This window comes from Oncorhynchus kisutch, linkage group LG15, assembly GCF_002021735.2.
Source record: "Oncorhynchus kisutch isolate 150728-3 linkage group LG15, Okis_V2, whole genome shotgun sequence".
Lineage (NCBI taxonomy): Eukaryota > Metazoa > Chordata > Actinopteri > Salmoniformes > Salmonidae > Oncorhynchus > Oncorhynchus kisutch.
This window is the reverse complement of record NC_034188.2, coordinates 63998355-64025109: the sequence shown is the minus strand read 5'-3', so window position 1 is coordinate 64025109 and position 26755 is coordinate 63998355. Positions and strand designations below refer to the sequence as shown.

Genomic DNA, 26755 nt, shown 5'->3' with positions numbered 1-26755 from the left:
AGGTTGGAGTTAGTGGTTCCGTGTGGGAAACCGTCCAGCAAGATGTCTGTCCCCTGCAGAACTGGGGAAACCACAGACATCTGTGTGTCTACTCATTCTGAAACTTTGGTGGGTGGGCTTGTGTTACTATCTTTGTAGGGACATTTCCGGTACCCACAAGGACAGTCGTGACAGGTAAAATTGGCATCATTTTATTATTGTAAACAAAACCAATTATTAAATTCATTGATCTTTTGCTTTGATACCCATTTAAAAAAAATCTATTTTGCACATTCTTCCACTGCAAATCTACCATTCCAGTGTTTTACTTGCTATATTGTATTTACTTTGCCACCATGTCCTTTTTTTGCCTTTACCTCCCTCATCTCACCTCACTTGCTCACATCGTATATAGACTTGTTTCTACTGTATTATTGACTGTATGTTTTGTTTTACTCCATGTGTAACTCTGTGTCGTTGTTTGTGTCGAACTGCTTTGCTTTATCTTGGCTCAACTTGCCTACCTGGTTTAATAAAGGTGAAATAAATAAATACAATTTTACAATTTAAAAAACACTGGCAGCAGTTGATCTTGGTCAGATATCTGGGTCAAGTGGTTTACATGGTAAATAGACAGGGCTGGCTCCAGGCATAATCAAATCAAATTGTATTAGTCACATGGGGAATAGGTTTTGTCGTGGGAACGACTGTCTTGGTGTGCTTTGACCATGTTAGTTTGTTGGTGATGTGGGCACCAAGGACCTGCTCCACTACAGCCCCGTCGATGAGAAGGTCCTCTCTTTCCTGTAGTCCACAATCATCTCCTTTGTCTTGATCACGTTGTGGGAGAGGTTGTTGTCCTGGCACCACACGGCCAGGTCTCTGACCTCCTCCCTATAGGCTGTCTCGTCGTTGTCGGTCATCGGCAAACTGATGGTGTTGGAGTCGTGCCTGGCCGTGCAGTCATGAGTGAACAGGGAGTACAGGATGGGGCTGAGCACGCACCCCTGAGGGGCCCCTATGTTGAGGATCAGCATGGCGGATGTGTTGTTACCTACCTTTACCACCTGGGGTGGCCCGTCAGGAAGTCCAGGATCCAGTTGCAGAGGGAGGTGTTTAGTCCCAGGGTCCTTAGCGTACTGACCAACCTGCCCTCTAAATACACCTCTGCTGTCTTCAACCAGGATCTCAGCAATCACTGCCTCATTGCCTGTGTCCGTCTGCGGTCAAACGACCACCCCTCATCACTGTCAGAAATGAGAGGTTGAGGGGAGTGGAAGAATTAAAAACAAATAAAATAAAACTATTGTAAAATAGACTGTCCATAAAATGTATATAGTATGTATAAGCTGGAAATACAGGCCTAAGTGTTGTTGTTCACTAGTTTTCTCCAATTGGGGAGGGCCGGTAGGGTTGGAGGGTAATAAAGGAAATATATATATAAAAAAATATATAATAATAATAAATAAAAGACAAATTCAAATATTAAAAAATTATAAAGTAAAATACACCAGGTGCAATTTCAAAATTTGTTTGTGCATCAGCAGTTTTTTTTATCCTGTTATGTCAGTCACTCAATTAGCTGACAATTAGCCATGTACATTTTTAGATTGGTAGTTAGTCTAGTCAGCTGTTTAATCTTTCCTGTAGTAATCATGGCCGAATACCGATGGTGCACCCAAGGCATATCTCCAGGGGCCCCCAATTGATTTTGTCATTCTCACTCCGATATGATATTAACATGGCATAACTCATCGCAAAATGTGTAGATTTGGGAATTTAGCTTTAAAGGACCCCACCAGAGGGCAATGCTGCCCTTATTTCAACGGAAATTCCTGTCCTATAACAGAAATTCTCGTTTAGGTTCCACCTCCAAAGAATGGCGCAGGTTGCTAATACATATTCATGAATTGGGGGTGGGAACGTTGTGGTGATTTCCAGGTGGAGTGGAGAAATAACAATAAGTGGGGCACTGACAGCAGTCAGTGTCGATAGCGAGCATGCTAATCTTATCTAGCTAGCTAAAGTTATCTGTTGTTGCTACACTGTATTCAAAAGATTTGCTGGCTAGGCTATGGCTGGTTCTGGAGCTGGATTTGTCATTAGCATTTAGGGAAAACTTTGCCACAGATGGATAGGGGAAACCAGTATCTTTGACTTTGTCATCTATTGTTATCTCAAAAGTTTTGTCATGTTCCATAAATTGCGGCCACGAATCCGCCATAGAAATAGAAATAATAAGATGAAGCTCTGGTAATATGGATAGCCTAACTGTACTGCCTAACAGTGCGAAAAACGTATGAAAATGTATGCTTAAGAGCGTCTGGATAATAGCTGCACCAATCAAAGCAGTGGAGCGGAGGCAAAACCATTAATCTTGGGGTGACGGGGGGGGGGGTTACAATTCAATCTTATCATATACAATTTTAACATTTATAAAATAGTAATATCTTTTTTTTTCATGCAGACTAGAAAAACATTTTTGTGAAACTTGACAAATGATTCAATGGATTATAAGGATTTGCTGGTAAAAAAAAGTGGAGGTGCAAAAACATAAGTTTGCACCTCCTATTTGAATTTGCTCCATGGCTCCGGCATCTACCGCGAAAAGCTGTTTGACTCAGCCAAATATGATCTATTACATTGCTCAGTTCAGTCCCGACTCACGAAGAGGAAGGACTTTGCAGGTGTTTCTGATATTAGAACAACACAATCATAGAGGAAACACACATCATTGGCATGGGAAATTACCACTTCGGATTTCCCACTTCAACCCCAAATATATACTCTGACAAAAACGATGACTTATTGACTTACATCGTTGTGCAACATCATGGGTAAGAATGGGCATTGTCTTTCAGCTCTTGTGGATGTTTAAAACTGATACAAATTCTTGCCACCCCATGGCAAAATGAGTAGAATTGCAATGTTTTTATGAAATTACTACATTTTCTCTCCACCATGGAATTGCAGAAAATGTACTTTTAAAACTACATTTTTTTCTCTCTGCTGTCAAGAGAGGGGCCACTAAAATGTTTTGCAGAGAGGTGAAATATCTCACTTAGGGCCCCCAAAAGGCTAGAACCGGCCCTGTAAATAAGATACACAGCAGGCAGTTCAAAGATAATTACAGTATACAAACATCAAGCTAATTAAATAATCTCAGAATCTAATATCTCTAAATAAGAGCATCACTGTGATCATAGAGTCAATGCTAGGCAAAGAATTTGGCGAGCTATGTTGATTACACAGTGTGTTTTACATATCAATATTTGTTTATATATATACAGTATATCTGAAGTGAATGGATGATGTGAAAAGTGCTTTCTCTATGAATCCAGTGTTTCGGTGGAACAGTTGTCTCTATGAATACAGTGTTTTGACCAGTCTTTCTGTCTCTGCCTGTCTCTATGTGAGTGGTGATTTAATATGACATGGGTTTCTCTGGGGCTGGGGGGGTCAAGGAGAATGGAATGGAGTGGAATTTTATTACAAGGCACTTTGGCTGATTCCATTTGGCAATAGAGGGGTTAGAGAGGGGTCTCCAGATTTTATGACTCCCTCCACCTCTCCTCCCCCTTCTTTGGATGTTTCTAGGCCCGTAGGTAGTTGCAGCTGGGTGTCTGACATCTCAGAACCTGGGATATTTCCTAGTTGCTTGTCTGTTCGCTTGTGGAATAGTCATTTGTCATCCTTTTTGTTTATTTCTCTTTCCATCCTTCCACTCCTCCCCCAGCTCATCCCTCCTTTCACTGCCTCTCTCTCTCCCTTCCCCTCTCTCTCTCTCTTTCTCTCCTCCTCACCCTCTCTCTCTCCCCCCCGGCCCTGATAACAGAGCCCTAGGAACTTGTCACCCAAAGCTCACCTCATCAAGTAAAAACCCATCTATCCAGGGAGGGGAGGCATTGCCTCCAGGGAGAGGAGGCATTGCGCCTCCTCTCCCTGTCCCGGCATATCCTTTCCTTCTCCTATCTCTTTCAGCAGAGCTAAACCTCTTTTTCACTCATCTCTCATCTCCTGCTTTACTCTATCCTTACGTGTGCTCTTTTTTTCTTATCTATTTTCTCTCTCGATGCTTTCAGCGAGCCCTGCATTTAGCTTACTCTGTGCTGTGTGGAAAAGAAAAAGGCATGACCATTTCATATTAATAGATATGATGTCTGCCTTGTAGTTCATCAGTATCATATCCAGTACCCACTTTTCTCTGTAGCCATTCCTGTGGTTAACATCAGCATTTTATCTCATAGTATGTTGGTTATGTGTATCTGATGTGCAGCCCTTAATCTCATTCTGGTCTTCAACACAGACCATTTTCTATTACTGATCTCACATTATCACATCTATATTTACCATTGTGTTTTCTCTGTGGTGGATGGTGGGCCACTGGTCCTGTTCAGGGATTCATGTTCAGCCTGTAGATATATGGGTCATGACTGTGAGTAGCATACTATAGTGTTTGTGTTATGTTGTTACTCTTGTCAGTTATTATTTTGGGTCACCAGCTTTGTCCGGCAATATAGGCTACTGTACAGTACAGGTGCAACAGTTTTGTGTGTGTATAGAAAGTAGTAGTACTGAACTCAGGGCAAGCTCTTAGTCATCCAGCGGGGTATTTGGTACAATGGGTAAGTGAGTCTCCCTCTGAATCTTTCAAAATGTTAATCCTCTTATGTGCCCCCTGTAACGCAAACACGCAGAGGCATGCATGGTACACACTAGAGGTCGACCGATTTATGATTTTTCAACGCCGATACCGATTATTGGAGGACCAAAAAAGCCGATACCGATTAATCGGCCGATTTATATAAAATAAAATGTATTTATTTGTAATAATGACAATTACACAATACTGAATGAACACTTATTTTAACTTAATATAATACATCAATAAAATCAATTTAGCCTCAAGTAAATAATGAAACATGTTCAATTTGGTTTAAATAATGCAAAAACAAAGTGTTGGAGAAGAAAGTAAAAGTGCAATATGTGCTATGTAAGAAAGCTAACGTTTCAGTTCCTTGCTCAGAACATGAGAACATATGAAAGCTGGTGGTTCCTTTTAACATGAGTCTTCAATATTCCCAGGTAAGAAGTTTTAGGTGGTAGTTATTATAGGAATTATAGGACTATTTCCCTCTATACCATTTGTATTTCATTAACCTTTGACTATTGGATGTTCTTATAGGCACTTTAGTATTGCCAGTGTAACAATATAGCTTCTGTCCCTCTCCTCGCTCCTCCCTGGGCTTGAACCAGCAACACAACGACAACAGCCTCCATTGAAGCAGCGTTACCCATGCAGAGCAAGGGGAACAACTACTAGAAGGCTCAGAGCGAGTGACGCTATTAGCGCGCGCTAACTAGCCAGCCATTTCACTTCGGTTACACCTGCCTCATCTCGGGAGTTGAACTGCACGAAAGTGCTGTTTGAATTAATGTTTACGTGCCTGCTTCTGCCTACCACCGCTCAGTCAGATACTTAGATACTTGTATGCTTGCATGCTCAGTCAGATTATATGCAACGCAGGACACGCTAGATAATATCTAGTAATATCATCAACCATGTGTAATTAACTAGTGATTATGATTGATTGTTTTTTACAAGATAAGTTTAATGCTAGCTAGCAACTTACCTTGGCTTACTGCATTCGCGTAAAGGCAGTCTCCTTGTGGAGTGCAACGAGAGAGAGGCAGGTCGTCATTGCGTTGGACTAGTTAACTGTAAGGTTGCAAGATTGGATTCCCCGAGCAGACAAGGTGAAAATCTGTCGTTCTGCCCCTGAACAAGGCAGTTAACCCACCGTTCCTAGGCCGTCATTGAAAATAAGAATGTGTTCTTAACTGACTTGCCTGGTTAAATAAAGGTTTGTTTTTTAAAATGGCAAATCGGCCAAAAATACAGATTTCCGATTGTTATGAAAACTTGAAATCGGCCCTAATTATTCGGCCATTCCGATTAATCGGTCGACCTCTAGTACACTCACACATACACAGGCATGAATGTGCACACACACACATACACGCGCACAGGCACAAATCCACCAAAGGTCGCTCCAGACAGACCCTGTCAAAGGGTATCTCACAAACACATACACTTTCACTTGCATGTAATCCTGCTACTGTTGCCTGCTACTGTGGGTAACATAAGACTATATTTGGAGAACTAACTGTTTAGTCATAGTCATATGGTCTTCTGTTACAGTACAGTTCAGCTCTACATGTCCTTCCCTGATAAGGTGACTTCAGCTTGGATTTAGCTCGAGAGCATTGACGCCCTGTGTGGACTGATATGCCTGCTGTGTAAAGAGCAGGCCCAGGTATGACTTTGACTCTGCAGAGGGGGATGTGTAGCTGGAAGACAAGACTGCTGACTAGGTAGAGTAGTGTGTCTGTGTCCTCTGACTACCCTTGACCCAGTTCTTCTGCCTCCTATCATCACACCACATGCTCAGCATATTGCATGCAGCACGATCAGAGTGTAGTAGTGGGAGCTCTTAACACGGAGATGTTCACTATGTGAGCACATGCGCATATCAGAAAGAGGGAGGTTTAGTGTGTGTACATGTGTGTGTGTCTCTGCATGGGCGCATGCATGTGTGTCCTGGCTTGACTTCAAGAAGTCTGATAACTGCTGAAACCCATGAGAATTGACCTGTCCTCTCCTCCAGTGCCTGCTCAATCTGTTCCACTCACTAACCCCAATCAGCCTCTATCTACGTCATCATCCTCATTTCCCTCTCCCTAGGCCTCCCTCCCAACAGTTCCCAGGCCCCTAAACTTAATCTGTTAATATTACACCCCATACCCTTACCCCACTGCCCCATTCCCTTTTCCCTCCTAGGCCTCTGGTCTGGATGTTCTGTAGCCCAGCAGAGAGGCATCAGATGGGAATTGATGACCAAAAGTCCCCCTGACTCCCCCAGGTCTGTTCCTATTGATCCCTGGCTGTCTGGCAGAGGAAGGACTAGGAGGGTTGATGGATGATGGTCCACTGGGATGGAGTGGAGACACTCAGTTAGTCATGGATGTCTCACACAGCCTTTTCAGACCATCACTTTGTCCTATACAGCATAGCCCCAGCCAGCAAACAGGTCATCCCAGCAGGCTATAGCTCAGCTCAACTTGGCTCAGCTCATTTCTATGAAAAGGGTAAGGCACAGAGCAGTCTCAAACTCCTGTCCTCATTTCAAGAGCTCAGCGAAGGAGAGCTGATGACATTTGTTTGTCTTATTTCAACATAGAGCCTGGCTGGAACAGAAATGGGGCAGCAAGTAGCCTAGTGGTTAGAGCGTTGGGCCAGTAATAAGGCAGTTAACCCACTGTTCCCTGGTAGGCCGTCATTGTAAATAAACATTTTGTTCTTAACTGACTTGCCTAGTTAAATAAAGGTAAACATGTATATTTTTTAATTAAAGTGGTATTGTTGTGGTTTAGAATAGCCAACTAAACTACTTCCTCTGGAACTTGTTTTATCTTGATTCATGGTTGCAGAGAGGTGGAAAGCTGACTACCACCCTGAGCTAGATCAATGTTGTGTCATCTATCTGGTATGTTCAGTATTGTGCGTGTCTGTGTATGTGTGTGTGCATGTTTGTCAGTGGAGGCTGGTGGGAGGAGCTATAGGAGGACGTGCTCATTGTAATGGCTGGAATGGACTCAACACGTTGTTTCTGTGTTTTATGTGTTTGGAGCCCTTCCATTCATTCCATTCCAGCCATTACAATGAGTATGTCCTTCTATAGTTTCTAACATCAGCCTCCTCTGGTGTGTGTGTCTCTGGGATTATTGACTGTGTTGTCGTCTGTGCTGTCATCTCCTCTCCCCTTCAGTCCTCAGCCTGTCTATCAGCCAATGATCTCTATCTGCCTGACATCACTACCCAATCATTCAGCTCTGTCCTCTCCTTGAGAGAGATATCTCACTATCAGCTCTCTTAATCCACTGTTACTGACAGCGTTAAGTCCATTCCTTAAGATCTCCACATGCAGATAGCCCCTTATTACTTAATTTTATCATAGACATAAGGCCTGAGGGGGTGTCGTATATGGCCTATATACAATGACTAAGGGCTGTTCTTATGCACAACGCAACGTGGAGTACCTGGATGCAGCCCTTAGCCGTGGTATATTGACCATATACCATAAACCCCTGAGGTGCCTTATTGCTATTATAAACTGGTTGCCAACATAATTAAGAGCAGTAAAAATACATGTTTTGTCGTACCGATGGTATACGCATTCAGGGCTTGAACCACCCCGTTTATAAACGTGGTTATATATCTGAGATGTTTTATTCTAAATCAAATTATATTGGAGCGCATAAAATCACTTTGCAATCGGGTGGATCAAAAGCCACTGGAGTAACAACCATGTTGTTATAGTTGGTTGTTGTGTTTGGACAGCATTGACATGTGAAGGTGTCATTCATCATATCCTTGTTGTTTATTTATTAGTCACAGTGTTGGGGTTTGTCTGTGATCTCACTTTGGTCTAAGACCTAATGTATGTGGAAGTGTTCCTTTAGTCTTAGTGGTTAACGCATCATGGATCTGAAAGTGATTCAACTTAAATGTCCTTATCTGTTGCATTACCTTCAGTAAGACGCATCTCACTGGTTTAGCCCCATGATGGGTTAAAATTAGTGGGGAACTATATAAAAACGTATATATATTTTTTAAATACAATTTATTTTTAATTTCTACTTCATCTTTTCAATAATTTTTCTGATTTTCTGATTCCATCATCAGTTTGTGTTAAAAATAGATTTTTCTTTGGTGGTTTCTGGGTCGAAAAATCTAGCTAGCTCAGCCAACCATTGGTTAGGCCTTCAGAAGCTGTAAAGAAGGCCTCTGCCATTCAATTGTATTAGAGCAAAAAATGTGGAGTTACCCAACAGTGAGCAGTAGCCTACGTCAAAGACCTGGCCAGTTTTACGAAGTCAGCTGTGCTTAAAATTTATCTTTCTCTCTCTCTCTCTCTCTCTCTCTCTCTCTCTCTCTCTCTCTCTCTCTCTCTCTCTCTTTCTCTTTCTTTCTCTCTCGCTTTCTCCCCCCCCCCCTTGTTCAGATGCTGTGAGTGCAGTGCCTCCCTGTCCCACTGGTACTATGAGAAGGAGGGCCGGCTCTTCTGCAAGAAGGATTACTGGGCCAAGTTCGGAGAGCTGTGCCATGGATGCAATGACCCCATCACCACCGGACTGATTATGGTAACATAGTCTACCGCCCACAAAGAGCACAGTAACTAGATCCTCCTGACTAGAGTACTAGAGATCCCTCTCCTCTCTGTCTTCACCAGTCAATCTCTCCAATCAGCCACAGACTTGATACGACACTCCTGTTACAGTCTGTCGGATATGGTTTCCGCAACAACATCCACACAGAAACACTGGTCTCCATTTTACAGTACCTGTAATTAGACAGTATGCTTTACACATCCCTGTAAGCTTTACAGGGAGAGGCATTAACTGTTTCAGTAAAGAGAACAGTCTGAGAGGAGAGGTGTGAAAGGACATGTGGGTCAGTGGAGGATGTACATGAGATCTGCCCTTCTCTGATAAAGGGTGTTGGATTGGTGTGGAATGGATTGAATAACTTCACTAGTCACCAGAGCAGGGGTCGGTAACAGGCGGGCTTGCAAGCGATTTTTTTTTGGGCCCGCAAAGTCTTAAGAGTAAAAAAAGATCTATATATATATATCACTTGTGAGCCCGCCTGTATATACAGCTCTGGAAAAAATCTAAAGACCACTGCAAACCTATCAGTTTGACTATTTATAGGTACAGTGGGGCAAAAAAGTATTTAGTCAGCCACCAATTGTGCAAGTTCTCCCACTTAAAAAGATGAGAGAGGCCTGTAATTTTCATCATAGGTACACTTCAACTATGACAGACAAAATGAGAAAAAAAATCCAGAAAATCACATTGTAGGATTTTTAATGAATTTATTTGCAAATTATGGTGTGAAATAAGTATTTGGTCACCTATAAACAAGCAAGATTTATGGTTCTCACAGACCTGTAACTTCTTCTTTAAGAGGCTCCTCTGTCCTCCACTCGTTACCTGTATTAATGGCACCTGTTTGAACTTGTTATCAGTATAAAAGACACCTGTCCACAACCTCAAACAGTCACACTCCAAACTCCACGATGGCCAAGACCAAAGAGCTGTCAAAGGACACCAGAAACAAAATTGTAGACCTGCACCAGGCTGGGAAGACTGAATCTGCAATAGTTAAGCAGCTTGGTTTGAAGAAATCAAATGTGGGAGCAATTATTAGGAAATGGAAGACATACAAGACCACTGATAATCTCCCTCAATCTGGGGCTCCACACAAGATCTCACCCCGTGGGGTCAAAATGATCACAAGAACGGTGAGCAAAAATCCCAGAACCACACGGGGGGACCTGGCGAATGACCTGCAGAGAGCTGGGACCAAAGTAACAAAGCCTACCATCAGCAAGGGCATTGAAGATGAAACGTGGCTGGGGCTTTTAGCATGACAATGATCCCAAACACACCGCCCGGGCAACGAAGGAGTGGCTTCGTAAGAAGCATTTCATGGTCCTGGAGTGGCCTAGCCAATCTCCAGATCTCAACCTCATAGAAAATCTTTGGAGGGAGTTGAAAGTCCGTGTTGCCCAGCAACAGCCCCAAAACATCACTGCTCTAGAGGAGATCTGCATGGAGGAATGGGCCAAAATACCAGCAACAGTGTGTGAAAACCTTGTGAAGACTTACAGAAAACGTTTGACCTCTGTCATTGCCAACAAAGGGTATATAACAAAGTATTGAGATAAACTTTTGTTATTGACCAAATACTTATTTTGCACCATAATTTGCAAATAAATTCATAAAAATCCTACAATGTGATTTTCTGGATTTTTTTTCTTCTCATTTTGTCTGTCATAGGTGAAGTTTTTTTAAGTGGGAGAACTTGCACAATTGGTGGCCGACTAAATACTTTTTTGCCCCACTGTATGTGTTTGGGTAAAATTTACTTTTTTAAAATTCTGTTTTATTATTTAATTTTGTTTTATTCTATAAACTACTGACAACATTTCTCCCAAATCCCAAGTAAAAATATTGTCATTTAGAGCATTTATTTGCAGAAAATAACAACTGGTCAAAATAACAAAAAAGATACAGTGTTGTCAGACCTCGAATAATGCAATGAAAATAAGTTCATATTCATTTTTAAACAACACAATACTAATGTTTTAACTTAGGAATAGTTCATAAATCATTATTTGGTGGAATAACCATGAATTTCAATCACAACTTTCATGTGTCTTGGCAGGCTCTCCACCAGTCTTTCACATTGATGTTGGGTGACTTTATGCACGCTTGGCGCAAACATTCAAGCAGCTCAGCTTTGTTTGATGGCTTGTGATCATCCATCTTCTCAGAGATGTTCAATGGGGTTCAAGTCTGGAGATTAGGCTGGCCATGACAGGGTCTTGATCTGGTGGTCCTCCATCCACACCTTGATTGACTTGGCTGTGTGGCATGGAGCATTGTCTTGCTGACAACGCTGGGCCAATTGTGCACCGCCATATGGGACTCCCAATCACGTCCGGATGTTATACAGCCTGAATTCGAACCAGGGACTGTAATGACGCCTCTTGCACTGAGATGCAGTGCCTTAAAACACTGCGCCCTCAGGAGCCAGTTCCCCTACTCTGCGTCTCACAAAGACATGGTGGTTGGAACCAAAAATCTCAAATATGGAATCATCAGACCAAAGGACAGATTTCCACCGGTCTAATGGTCATTGCTTGTGTTTCTTGGCCCAAGCAATTCTCCTTATTGGTGTCCTCTAGTAGTGGTTTCTATGCAGCAATTCGACCACGAAGGCCTGATTCAAGCAGTCACATCTGAACAGTTGAGGTTGAGATGTGTCTGTTACTTGAACTCTGTGAAGCATTTATTTGTGCTGCAATTTCTGAGGCTCGTAACTCTAATGAATTTATCCTCTGCAGCAGAGGTAACTCTGAGTCTTTCTTTCCTGTGGCGGTCCTCATGAGAGCCAGTTTCATCATAGCGCTTGATGGTTTTTGCGACAGCACTTGACTGACCTTCATGTCTTAAAGTAATGATGGACTGTCGTTTCTCTTTGCTTATTTGAGCTGTTCTTGACATAATATGTACTTGGTCTTTTACCAAATAGGGCTATCTTCTGTATACCACTGGCTTGCCTAGTTAAATAAAGGTTTAAAAAAACACATTAAAAAGGAAAGAGACTCCACAAATGAACTTTTAACAAGGCAAACCTGTTAATTGAAATGCTTTCCAAGTGACCACCTCATGAAGCTATCATTCTACAATGTAGAAAATAGTGAAAATAAGAAAATCCCTGGAATGAGTAGGTGTGTCCAAACTTTTGACTGGTACTGTATATAAACTCATCAAAAAAAGAAAGTCCCCTTTTTCAGGACCCTGTCTTTCAAAGATCAATTGTAAAAATCCAAATAACTTCACAGATCTTCATTGTAAAGGGTTTAAACACTGTTTCCCATGCTTGTTCAATGAACCATAAACAATTAATGAACATGCACCTGTGGAACGGTCGTTAAGAAACTAACAGCTTACAGGCGGTAGGCAATTAAGGTGACAGTTATGAAAACTGAGGACACTAAAGAGGCCTTTCTACTGACTCTGAAGAACACCAAAAGAAAGATGCCACGGGTCCCTGCTCATCTGCGTGAACGTGCCTTAAGCATGCTGCAAGGAGGCATGAGGACTGCAGATGTGGCCAGGGCAATAAATTGCAATCTCCGTACTGTGAGAAGCCTAAGACAGCGCTACAGGGAGACAGGATGGACAGCTGATCGTCCTCGCAGTGGCAGACCACTTGTAACAACACCTGCACAGGATCGGTTGTAAGACTGAGAGCTTGTAGGCCTGTTGTCTGGTGAGGACCTGCCTTACATCATTTGTGCCCATGTCCTCACCAGACATGGGCACAAACCCACCGTCGCTGGACCAGACAGGACTGGCAAAAATTGCTCTTCACTGATGAGTCGCGGTTTTGTCCCACCAGGGGTGATGGTCGGATTCGCGTTTATCGTTGAAGGAATGAGCGTTACACCGAGATCTGTACTCTGGAGCGGGACCGATTTGAAAGTGGAGGGTTCATCATGGTCTGGGGCGGTGTGTCACAGCATCATCGGACTGAGCTTGTTGTCATTGCTGGCAATTTCAACGCTGTGCGGTACAGGGAAGACATCCTCCTCCCTCATGTGGTACCCTTCCTGCAGGCTCATCCTGACACGACCCTCCAGTATGACAATGCCACCAGCCATACTGCTCATTCTGTGTGTGTTTTCCTGCAAGTCAGGAATGTCAGTGATCTGCCATGGCCAGCGAAGAGCCCGGATATCAATCCCTTTGGGCACGTCTGGGACCTGTTGGATCAGAGGGTGAGGGCTAGGGCCATTCCCCCCCAGAAATGCCCGGGAACTTGCAGGTGCCTTGGTGGAAGAGTGGGGTAACATCTCACAGCAAGAACTGGCAAATCTGGTGCAGTCCATGAGGAGGAGATGCACTGCAGTACTTAATGCAGCTGGTGGCCACACCAGATACTGACTGTTACTTTTGATTTTGACCCCCCCTTTGTTCAGGGATACATTATTCCATTTCTGTTAGTCACATGTCTGTTGAACTTGTTTAGTTTTTGTCTCAGTTGTTGAATCTTGTTATGTTCATACACATTTTTACACATGTAAATTTTGCTGAAAATAAACCCAGCTGACACTGAGAGGACGTTTTCTTTTTAAATATCTTTTTACTGTTAACTATAATTTAGGGAAGGATTTATGTGGTTGTTTTTTTATTTTTAAAGACTAAATCACCAAGAATTCAGTTAAAAAAATATTTTAATTCATAAAATCTGTTCCCAAATATTCCTACAAATAAAACGAGAGACCTGATTGTGCCTCAATGTAATCAAGGTATGACATGTTTATGTTCTTTTCAAATACAATCTATTTTTGGGCTTACTTGTGGTCAATTTTCTGGGTACAATTTTTATAATTATGTTTCGGCACCCGACCATCTGCTCGGGCAAAATGGTGGCTTAATGTAGTTGCCTACCCCTGCACTAGTGGGAGTGCATTCATGTTTTGTTGGTGATTGTTTCAAGCACTTTCAATGCTCAACAAAAATGATTCCACACTTATACTTATATTCCACACGCAATATGCATTAACTGCATTGCTGTTCATTCACCTCCGATTTTCTTTACATAGGTATTTTTCATTGGTAATCACTAGCTTCTAGTATTCACCACAGTTTCCTAGTGTAACAATCTGTTGGAAAGAGATGACCAAGATGCAGCGTGGTAAGTGTCCATGTTAGATTTATTCGATAACTGAACACTGAAACACAGAGACAGAAAACAGGAACTAAGATCAGGGCGTGACACCTAGTACCTAGTCAAATATGAATTATCAATAGACAGATTAAAGCTTCCGCTAAGAGTTCTTGGAAATATATCAGTCTACATTGTGTAAAATCCACGCGTGAGTGTAGCCTGTGAGAAATAATGTTAATTGTGCGGTAACCATTTGTATTCTCCCCAGCAGTAGCATGTCACACTCTGAAATGTGGTATTTTACCATCATGCCATTTGAAGTGGGATTTCGCCTGGTTTCTCTCTTTAGTATGTCAAAAAGGGTGAAATATTACAGTAACTTGACCCTTGTTTATGAGCTGTGGTATGCGCAGTATGCCATCAGGGTTTCCAACCCAGGTAGATAAAAATGTAAATAGGTATTTTGTATTGCAAATCAGCAGTAGGCAGGCGGCATAGGCAGCGCATGAGTTTTAAGTTTGGGAAAGCTAATTCTCACCATGAAAATGCACCCTTAGAATACAGCTTTCCATGCATCATCACATTTGCAGTTATGTTAGATAGCCTGCTATTCTTAATGTGATGAGTAGATTAGATAGTCATAATTTTGGCTAATAATGCAACTCAATAACTGTTCGCAAAAAGAGAGCGCGTAGAGTAGGCTATAGTGCCTTCAGAAAGTAATCATACACACAATAATGACTAAGTTAACTTGTTTTTTGAAATGTAGCAAATTTATTGTAAATGAAATACCGAAATATTGAATTTAAATAAGTATTCACACCACTGAGTCAATACTTTGTAGAAGTACCTTTGGTAGCCATTACAGCTGTGAGTCTTTCTGGGTAAGTCTCTAAGAGCGTTACACATCTGGATTGTGCAACATTTGCCCATTATTATTTTCAAAATTCCTCAAGCCATGTCAAATTGGTTGTTGATCACTGCTACATAACCATGTTCAGGTCTTGCCATGGATTTTCAAGTAGAACATTCACTGTCTTCTTGGTAAGCAACTCCAGTGTTGATTTGACCTTGTGTTTTAGGTTATTATCCTGCTGAAAGGTGAATTAATTTCCAAGTGTCTGTTGGAAAGCAGACTGAACAATCTACTGAGACACCTCTAATTCACAACACTTTTCTTATCTGGCTTCCTCTTCCATATAATGTCTGTCTGATTTCATCTTTGAAAGTGGGGTGGTGGTGGGAGAGTACATCTTGTGCTTGTTATTAAACTGTAAGAATGAGTTGTTTGGGCACCAGGTTCAAATAAGGGTGATATATTGAGAAATTTGATAAAGATGACAACAACATTTGAGCCTGGTTGATTTCACAATGAGCCTGCTAAGTTTCTACATTACAATGTGCTTTCACTCTGCAATGTGTGAAGACATGATGTCACCTCCTTTCATTCCATGACCTCTGGGTCTGAAAAATAAACTCTCACCAGAAATAGGTTAGTTTAGTCTGCCTCTTTCTTCTTTCACTCTCTGTACTTTATTGTTGTCTTTGTTCAATCTCCCAGAAGCCTTTTCAATGGTGACCTTGACCTGACCTCTGGACAGAACAATCCCACCGCACTAAGATTAAGATCACTCCTACCAAAATTTGACCACCACTTTTAACCCAACCTCTCTGAAAGACACACATACATATACACACACATACATAGGTTTTGGAGAGGTGCGGGGGGCTGCCACACTGGGCACCCGGGGAGCTGTTGTTGTGGGGAGTTTAAGTGCCTTGCTCAAGGGCTCAACGGCAGGCAATGGCATGTAGGATTTGATACCTGCAACCCTCCGGTTGCCAGCTGACTTCCAAAAAGATTTTACCCGTCTGACCCAGGATTTGAACTGGCAACCCTCCAGTTGCTGGCTCATCTCTCTTACCGCTAGGTTAACTACACTATCATCAATAACACAGCCACCTTACTACACTGTTATGTAGCGTTTCTATTGGCTGAGGTGCCATTGATCAACCATTGTAATAATGTCTGGCACTCTATTTTTGCTTAATGTTCTATTGTTCTTCAGGGTCAGTCATTTCCAAGAGAAGACTGTATTGAAAAGTGATGTGGTTTCCTCTTGGAAGCATCTGACCCTGAAGATAACTTTTTCAAAATGTTGTTACGTTACAGCCTTATTCTAAAATGTATTTAAAAAAAGAAATCCTCAGCAATCTACACACAATACCCCATAATGACAAAGAAGTTTTAGCAAATATATAAAAATATAAAAAACTGACCCTTTGCTATGAGACTCGAATTGGACATTCGAGTCTCGACTTGGACATGATTTGGAAAGGTGCACACAACTGTCCCACAGTTGACAGTGCATGTCACAGCAAAAACCAAGCCATGAGGTCGAAGGAATTGTCTGTAGAGCTCTGAGACAGGATTATGTAGAGGCACAGATCTGGGGAAGGGGACCAACAAAAATTCTGTAGCATTGAAGGCCCCCAAGAACACAGTGGCCTCCATCATTCTTAAATGGAAGAAGTTTGGAACCACCAAGACACTTCCTACAGCTGTCCGCCTGGCCAAACTGAGCAATCGGGGGAGAAGGGCCTTGGTCGGGGAGATGACCAAGAACCTGATGGTCACTCTGACAGAGTACTATAGTTTCTCTGTGGAGATGGGAAAACCTTCCAGAAGTACAACCATCTCTGCAGCACTCCGCCAATCAGGGCTTTATGGAAGAGTGGCCAGACGGAAGCCACTCCTCAATAAAAGGCACATGACAGCCTGCTTGGAGTTTGTCAAAAGGCACCTAAAGACTCTCAGACCATGAGAAACAAGATTCTCTGGTCTGATGAAACCAGCATTGAACTCTGTGGCTTGAATGCCAAGCTTCACGTCTGGCTGAAACCTAGCACCATCCCCACGGTGAAGCATGGGGGTGGCAGCATCAGGCTGAGGGGATGTTTCTCAGCGGCAGAGACTTGGAGACTAGTCAGGATCGAGGCAAAGATGAACGGAGCAAAATACAGAGAACTCCTTGATGAAAACCTGCTCCAGAGCGCTCAGGACGTCAGGCTGGTGCGAAGGTTCACCTTCAAACAGGACAACAACCCTAAACACACAGCCAAAGCAGGAGTGGCTTCGGGACAAGTCTCTGAATGTCCTTGAGTGGCCCGGCCAGAGCCCGGACTTGAATCCGATCAAACATCTCTGGAGAGACCTGAAAATAGCTGTGCAGCAACGCTCCGCATCCAACCCGACTGAGCTTGAGAGGATCTGCTAAGAAGAATGTGAGAAACTCCCAGAATACAGATGTGCCAAGCTTGTAGCATCATACCCAAGAAGACTTGAGACTGTAGTTTCTGCCAAAGGTGCTTCAACAAAGTACTCAGTAAAGGGTCTGAATACTTAAGTAAAAGTGATATTTCATTTTTTTTTATATTATCAAACATTTGTACGAATCTATTTTTGCTTTGTCATTATGGGCTATTGTGTGTAGATTGATGAGGGGAAATATTTCATCAATTTTAGAATAAGGCTGTAACTTAACAAAATGTGGAAAAAATCAAGTGGTCTGATTACTTTCCGAAAGGCACTCTATATTGTTAATGCTTATAGTGAACCCTGTTTTGAGGTAATATGTTCAGTAACTCTTAGAGAGAGTTAGTGCTTGTTGTGGTCGCTTAGTTTAGGAACAAATATATATATTTTTATATCCTGGAGCAGACCTCTTTGATGTGCGCAAACATACACACACACACACACTCATTCAATGTTTTTTGCTCTCTACCATTTACAGCCAGGATTTGTATGTGTATGTCCTTCTCTGTATCTATGCATCCGTGCACGAGTGTGTGTCATTTACACTCAACCCACAGCCAGGCTTCTGCAGTGCAATCTTAGTAATTAACCACCCACCCAGCGGAGGCCAGCAGAGCCAAAAGGGAATCAGAGATGGCAGCTAGAGCTCGCCCTTCCCTGCCCTACCACCTGCTACCCATTACCCAGAGTCCTCTACAGGGCCAGATGTATCACTCACATTTCCCTTACAGTGTAAAGAAACCACTGACGTCCGACCATGGTTCAGTCCAACTAAAACAGTCAGGCAATCGCGTTATCACAAAGATGTCAGACCAATGGTGTTATAGATGGACGGACCAACTGACTGACCGAACCGAATGGCAGACAAGGTCAACTTCCTCTGCTGCTTTTCATTCCCTGCGCCTTGGACATATGACGTGATGCAGTCCAATCCCACATACCCTCTCTTGGCATCAGGCCAGCCAAACAGGGCAGACTGCATTTCATCAGCCCACAAAAAGCATCCTCTGAAAGAGGGTTTTGTTTGTTGGAGCCGGGATAGAGAAAGCACTCCAAAACCGTGTGATGCAATGTGGCTGTGACTCAGTCTGCTGATTGAAATGTCACATTGATCAGGTCATTTTGGTCGGACAAGAGAACAGAATGAATTGAGACATTTCTCACCGTGCCTCTGCTTTCGGTGAGGTTTTCCTATAAGGAGTCTAGAGCCTCAGATCAATGTAAGCAGCCATAAAGCCTCATTCAACCACTGTTTGTGGTTGGATTTGTGAACCAGTGCCACTCACCCTACACACAAGATTATATGGCCGTCTTGTACATTTTCAAGAAGCTTAACACTTGAACTTACATCTGTATGTAAGCCCTATCCTCTGTCAACCATGATCACAGAATCCTCCTCATGTGGGATGAGATCCCCCCCCCCCCCCCCCCCCCGCCACCTCTCTCTCTAGCTCTCTGTTTTCACCATTGACTTCTGCAGCCTTGATCAGATGAGTGGTCAGAGTTAGGGGCCAGTAATTTATAACGCCTATTCTGTTCAAGGTGATTTATGACTTGGATACAGAGCCAAGTGCAGTAATTGAATCCACTGTCCTGCTGCCTCCCTCCCCGTTGCCTCCCTCTCTCCTGCCTCCCTGGTTTCTACCTCCCTCACTGCTGACTACAGAAGAACCTCAGAGATTGTGTAATTTGGACATTAGTTAGCAGTAAAGAATTGTGCCGTTTCTCAAACCGCTTAGGTTCATTTCTTCCACTCTGGTATAGTGTTGGCGTGTCCTGCTGGAGTAGGTAGGCTATGTCCCTGCAGGTATTCAAACGGGGTTGCCATGACCCAAAGGCAAGCATGCCAACCACAGCCCCAAGAGAATGAACTACCTTGGGTGGTTAATAATGCATTTAAAGGTCAGAGTCGTTTCAGTATTGTTATGAGTGGATGGATATTGGGAAATATACATATTTTCAAGAAACTTTACAGTACATGATATGTCCCTCCCTTTCACGGACAATCACAGTTTATCAACTTCTTATAACAACTCCCACTGGTGTGAGACAACAAGACACTCACTTTCAGACATTAAGACTGTATGATTTTCAGTTTGTCACAATGGTGATTGAGCAATAGTCAGTGAACAACATGTCAGATTCTGAAATTAGGGTGGGAGCTGGTTTGTTTGTGTCTGGTCAGATATGCCTGGGGGTGAGTGTTGGGAAGTAGACTTGAGTTACTGTAAGGGTTTCAGCATGTCACCGTAGAGGTTGAGCAACATTGGAAAGGTAGCAGGAATGTGTATTTACAGAAAGGGGGCTTACACTTCCTTCCTGCTAAGGTTTTAGTGAGGTGGAATTTATTTACCATTACCTGCCTGCCTAGTCTTGTTTGACTGCCTACAATGACTTTGTCAACATTTTCCATCCCACACCATAGAATGGAGAGATCTTTACATATTCATACGTATCCACGCATAACAATATGAACTTCAACCTGGTCTGACACTTTGATGAGCGTCTTGAAAACTCCATCGTTTATAACATTTTGGTACCTTTTCAGATTCAATATTCTTTGCTTTTTAGTGGGGTTTTCCAATTCTATTATACTTGTGGTGGCATGTTCACATTCCTCCCCAATAGAAACCTCTATCTAATGACTTTTTGACCACTTCTGCTTTATTTAAAAATAGAAACGACCACCATGGAAATTATTTTATTTCCCTACTAGTGAAATTCTAGTTTAAGTGCCTTTCTCAAGGGCACAACGGCAGGCATGTAGGATTTCATACCTGCAACCCTCCGGTTGCCAGCTGACTTCCAAAAATATTTTTCCCGTCTGACGAACTGGCAACCCTCCAGTTGCTGGCTCATCTCTCTAACCGCTAGGTTACCTACACTATCCCCAATAACACAGCCACCTTACTACACTGTTATGTAGCGTTTCTATTGGCTGAGGTGCCATTGATCAACCATTGTAATAATGTCTGGCACTCTATTTTTGCTTAATGTTCTATTGTTCTTCAGGGTCAGTCATTTCCAAGAGAAGACTGTTTTGAAAAGTGATGTGGTTTCCTCTTGGAAGCATCTGACCCTGAAGATAACTTTTTCAAAAATGTTGTGACGTTAACAGATTTATTCTAAAAATGTATTTAAAAAAATAAAATAACAATTCTCAGCAATCTACACACAATAGCCCATAATGACAAAGCGAACACAGGTTTTTAGAAATTGTATCCAATATATAAAAAAGAAAAAACATATCTTATTTACATAAGTATTCAGGCCCTTTGCTATGAGACTCGAATTTGAGCTCAGGTGCATCCTGTTTCCATTGATCATCCTTGAGATGTTTCTACAACTTGATTGGAGTCCACCTGTTGTAAATTCAATTAATTGGACATGATTTGGAAAGGCACACACAACTGTCCCACAGTTGACAGTGCATGTCACAGCAAAAACTAAGCCCTGAGGTCGAAGGAATTGTCTGTAGAGCTCTGAGACAGGATTATGTCGAGGCACAGATCTGGGGAAGGGCACCAAAAAAATTCTGTAGAATTGAGTGTCTCCAAGAACACAGTGCCCTCCATCATTCTTAAATGGAAGAAGTTTGGAACCACCAAGACACTTCCTAGAGCTGGCCAAACTGAGCAATCGGGGGAGAAGGGCCTTGGTCGGGGAGATGACCAAGAACCTGATGGTCACTCTGACAGAGCACTGGATTTTCTATGTGGAGATTGGAAAACCTTCCAGAAGTACAACCATCTCTGCAGCACTCCGCCAATCAGGTCTTTATGGAAGAGTGGCCAGACGGAAGCCACTCCTCAGTAAAAGGCACATGACAGCCTGCTTGGAGTTTGTCAAAAGGCACCTAAAGACTTTCAGACCATGAGAAACAAGATTCTCTGGTCTGATGAAACCAAAATTGAACTCTCTGACTTGAATGCCAAGCGTCACGTTTGGAGGAAACCTAGTACCATCCTAGTACCAACCTAGTACCATGAAGCATGGTGGTGGCAGCATCATGCTGTGAGGATGTTTTTCAGAGGCAGGGACTGGGAGACTAGTCAGGATCGAGGCAAAGGTGAACGGAGCAAAATACAGAGAAATCCTTGATGAAAACCTGCTCCAGAGGTCTCAGGACCTCAGACTGGGACGAAGGTTCACCTTCAAACAGTACAACAACCATAAGCACACAGCCGAGACAACGCAGCAGTGGCTACAGATGTAGGACCTTCATTTTATCACAGAGGAAATGTCAAATGTGTATTGTAATTTCGAGGTTTAAAATGGCTTCAGAAGTTTGTAGTTTCCACTTTGAAATTTCAGACTTGATATTCCCTTATGAAAAATGAATCAACCCCAACAAAAATGTCCATTCATTATAATCCACATAATAATTCACATTTCCTGTTGCTGCAGGATTCTTTTCCAGCTGTAGCAAACTGGCTCAAATTAAGATCCTACGTTTGTAGAATCAGTCTGTCATCCTCCCCACTAGTACAGTAAGCCCTCTAAAACAAAATGTTGGATGACATGATGGTGTCGCGTGAGGGCTTTGGCTAGCCCCCTTTTTTTATTTGACATTTCAGACAGAGGATTAAATATGATTGCCTGTCAGCTAGAGGAGCTTTGGAATCAGGGGAACTAGGGAAAGGGGGATGGGGAAGAGAGAGGAAGAAATGTGGGAGGGGGTATTTTCTGAAGACATCAGAGAGGAGACACAGCCAGCAGGCGCATGGATGGGCCAGGCCAGGCAGGAAACGATGAGGTCATAAAAACAGAAAGCGAGAGCGGCTGCCGCTTGTTAGAGTTAGATAGGGAGGGAGGGGGAAGAGCAGCCTGTGATGTCGTTTCAGAGATGAGCTCAGCGGCAAAGGCGTGGGCAGCTCCTCGCTCTCTCTAATTTGGCCGCTGCCTCTGTGTTGTGACAGCGGTGTGGGCTCACCAGAATGAACTAGTCTTGCCGGGAGTAGAGTGGACTGTATAGGAAAGCAGCAGCAGGCGGGAGGCTGCCATGGTGTCAGATTTATTTTTCTGGGGATTTTGCTGTCTCAAGCTGTGGAAAAGGGACAAAAAGGTAAAATGGCTTTCCCTCTGTAGACTGTGATTGAGTGAAAGGGCTTGGCTAGCTTCAGCTTGTGTTGAGTGGGCAGGCTTGATTTTGCTGCGTTTGTGCTTTAGGTCTCTCTCTATTGCATGGTTTTAGTAGAAATAGAACATCAGTATTGGTATTGTATTGTTCCCTAAAATGATGTTGTTAAGCGATATCTTCATGTTGAAAGGGTTGAAATGATCTCTAAGAAACTGGGTCCATGAAATACATTTTTTGTTTGTTTCATGAAATAGAAATGAGCCGGGGCAAGCACATGGTCTATATTTAGAGTAGGTCCTGCCCAGAGCCCCAGTTACAGTAGGCTAGGCTAGTTAAAGCTTGATTGTAATGCTGAGATGATTGCAGCCCTGCACTGTACATATGCACAGTATAAACACACATGATCATGTACACACAAGTGTGTGCCTCTACCGGATGTCCACCTATCTATCAGATGGAACTCAACGCTTCATTGACTTACCATGAGGTATCATGCTGATTCCATTGACAGCAGTTCTAAAGCAGCCATAGCTCATCATGATGGTGTTGATGCTACAGGATGGCCTTAACATGCTGTTGATGCTACAGGATGTCCTTAACATGCTGTTGGCTAAGTGGTAGACAGGGGTTTTCCAATGAACAGGCTTGAATTCTAGCCCTGTTTGGGGCTGCTGGGTGCCGTTTCTGCCACTTGGTCTGGTCTAATCATATTTTCCCAATGTATTCTTTCTAAGTGAGTCGGAATCAGAAACAAAATGAAAGCCTGTGTTGCCAAATGAGATCTAAGTAAGAAAGAAGGCAGTGAACGGGGGAAGCCTAATGGTGATTGGAGGCACCATCTAGAACCATAATGTTTTTTTGGCTGTCCCCATATGATAACTCTTTGAATAACACTTTTTGGTTCCTTGTAGTGTCTTTCTACAGAGGGTTCTACCTGGAACCAAAAAGGTTTATCCTATTGGGATAGCCGAATAACACATTATGGTTCTAGATAGCACCTCCAATCACCATTATGCTTCCCCCATTCACTGCCTTCTTTCCTACTTAGATCTCAGTTGGCAACACAGGCTTTGTGTTGCCTGTGTATCCTATCCACACACTCTTGTGTGTGGATAGGATACATTTGTCCTTTTTCTACTCAAGATCCAGGCCATGCTCCACTTCTCTTCTCTCCACAGTTTAGGTTTTGGTTTGGAAATTGAAAAGCCAAATTTCATTGCGTGATGAATTGATTTAAATGCAGGTTTCTATATTATAGACGTTCTACCCATCTGTTGTATGGAGATTTGACTGATCCTGATCCCCCAGCACCTCATCAAATGGATTTATAATGTGGAATCCCCCATGAATCATTTTTGGAATTTGACCTAGAATTAACTCTCATGGAGTATCTATTACCTGCTGAATGTGCTGCTGATTTAATTTAAATTCCTGATGTCAACATCAGCTTGTGTAGCATGAAAAGTACTCCTTTTCCATTGGTTTTATGTGTACTTGGCAGTCTCAGTAGGCCTCAACAACAGAACATGTTGACGCCCTGAGCTAAACTATTGCAACAGTTCCATTGAACCTCAATAGGTCACTGGAATAGCTAGTCATCTCCAGGTTTCCCATAAAGTGGTTAGTTACACCAACCGGATCCCCTCTGTGCCAGCTCTGCATCACCTCAAGGTGCTGTGCGTTACAATTATATCACTGTTACAGATTTATCCTGCCTGGGATGGGTTAGTGAAGTCATGGTGGTGTGTGTGTGCAATGTTTATATCAGATTAACTGACAACGTGTGTGTGTGCGTGTGTAGTGTTAATACCAGGCTAACTGACGGGGGTCATACCCTATGTTGCTAGTGTTTTATAGTCCCCATGACCCTCCACACATGGTCCATATCACTAAATCGGCAAGACCCTTTACAGGCCCAAAATGCATCAGTATAACTGGAAGTCTATACAGGAAACAGAAGTAAGCAACCGGCTAAAGTTCCAATATCCACCACACTAATAAGCAATGTAGTGGGCAATGGGCAAGCATTCTGAAAGGTATGCTAGTATGGATATTAGAATATACTGTAGCATTGGCTCCAATTCACCTAGTTTACATGGTTGGACTCAACCTTTTAGAATGAATCCTAAAAAAACTAAGATGCAATAGTTTTGGGAACTGAAAATGACCTAAACTCAATATGGAGAATTCCCCTCTCATCTGTTGTTTACACTAGAGAACCTGAGGAGAGTATCGTAGTGACAGCAGGGGGTCATAAATACCTATGATTGGTCCAACAGGGGCCATACACATTCCATAGGCTGTCTGAAAACACACACACACCACTAAACGGATTAGCCTCCCAACTTATTGGTCATCAAACACTTAAAGTTGAAACTTTAATGACACATTTAGGTACTGAAATGACAGCTTCTGAATGGCTGTCTCATCATCACCAGGGGAATTTCCTCATTCTTGTGTAACAGAACTCAGTTTATTACACTAGAGGCCTCAAGGAATGTTTTTCTATTTATTTGCACTGATTTGGTTTACAGTGTAGAAAGATGAGGAAGAGAGATGATTTATTGGACAAAGAAAATGTAAAGATTTGCCTGGTTATATACATGAGTAGTTTCAGGCAGGTTCCCGCTTTCTATTTTGAGATTCGTTGCATTTCTCACCACTGTATCTTCATCACAAGTCCCCAGCTGGTGCAGTTAGTGTTCATTATCAGATGCTTAATATGTGACCGCCTCCCTCCACCTCACCATGGTAACAGACCCACACACTGTTTCCAGATGCTTCTCCATGGCGACCGACCCAGTTCTTCCTGGGTACTGTCCGCCCCCCTCACTGTTACCAAAGGAAACGTGCTGATAATTTGGATTGTTGTCACAGAGGTCCTGTGTGCGCCACATGCCAAGCCACAGTGCTCTCTTATACACACACATACGCATGACTACAGAGGCGGGGGGGGGACCAGCTGTGGGTAGTTACAGTATGCGCTGTAAGTTATCCCCTCTCATTTGTAAATGGAAGATTTTTAACCAATGTTTTGGGCAGGTTTCTTGGGATTTCCAGATCAGGTGGTCTCATGCCGCATAGTTTCATTCTGAGTAATTGTAAATTTGCTAAATTAGCAGTGAGAGAAGGATAATAGAACATTCCACCCATAAGATACACACAGGGCTATTGTTAGTGTCTATCTTTCTCTCTCTTCTCTCTTTCTGCTCTGTTTTTTCTTTGTGTGTGTGTGGCAGTAGCAGTTGTCAGATGTGGTTGGAGAGATGTGTTTGTGTGTAGGAAAGAGGTTTCGGGGGTCGACAAATGGCAGTAGCCACAGTGTCAGAGTGGCAGGTGTCGCACTGTCTCCTCCTCTACGTCCAGATGTCCTTCCTCTCCTCCACGCGGGGGCTCACGCCTGAGACTGGCCACTGCCTGCTACACACACACCCATGCACACACACACACACACACACACACAATTCTACAGTGTTAAATCAACACTGACAGTGTTAAATGTGTCACTGGTCCAGTGTCTATAGAGGTCCACACTTTGCAATGTTAAATTAACACACCGCTTAGTTGTAAAGCCTTATTTGCATATTACCCAGAGTTAACACCCATGACTGTATTTGTTCATGACAAAGACATGGTTATTGCTTTCATCCATTTTCAGTTCAGTGGCCTCCACCAAGTGAGATCCTAAGTGAATATATTGTCATAAAAAATAATATTTAACCAAATACAACAAGTATTTAATAAGGCCTTATTTTGAGGGCCTAGTTTTACCCTATACAGTTGCCTGAAACTCATGGTTTTCAGGCCTGCAAGTCACATTATGATGTGACTGTAATTCTGTAAGTCCTATTGGAATCCAACTCGAGTGGGAATATCCAACATGAATGCCGCAACCTGTATTCAGAATGACTGCCGGGTTGGGAAGACTAAGATATGAGACTATCTAAACCGGAACAACCATTTCAATAAATCAAGTCAAATAAAATGTTATTTGTCACATGCGCCGAATACAACCTTACAGTGAAATGATTACTTACAAGCCCTTAACCAACAATGCAGTTTTAAGAAAATA

At 42.7% G+C, this 26755-nt stretch overlaps 1 protein-coding gene across 3 annotated transcripts in view; it reads left to right on the top strand.

The window, feature by feature from the left end:
- Positions 1–26755, top strand: part of LOC109905667 (LIM domain kinase 1) — a 90535-nt gene that overhangs the window by 42712 nt on the left and 21068 nt on the right. For 2 of the 3 annotated variants that reach the window (XM_031790808.1, XM_031790809.1), the window contains one exon: positions 9045–9183. In XM_031790808.1, coding sequence (XP_031646668.1) covers positions 9045–9183 — 139 coding nt within the window. Of the gene's footprint in view, positions 1–9044; positions 9184–22403; positions 22669–26755 lie in introns of those variants that run through there. The other variant, XM_031790810.1, reaches the window with a different exon arrangement.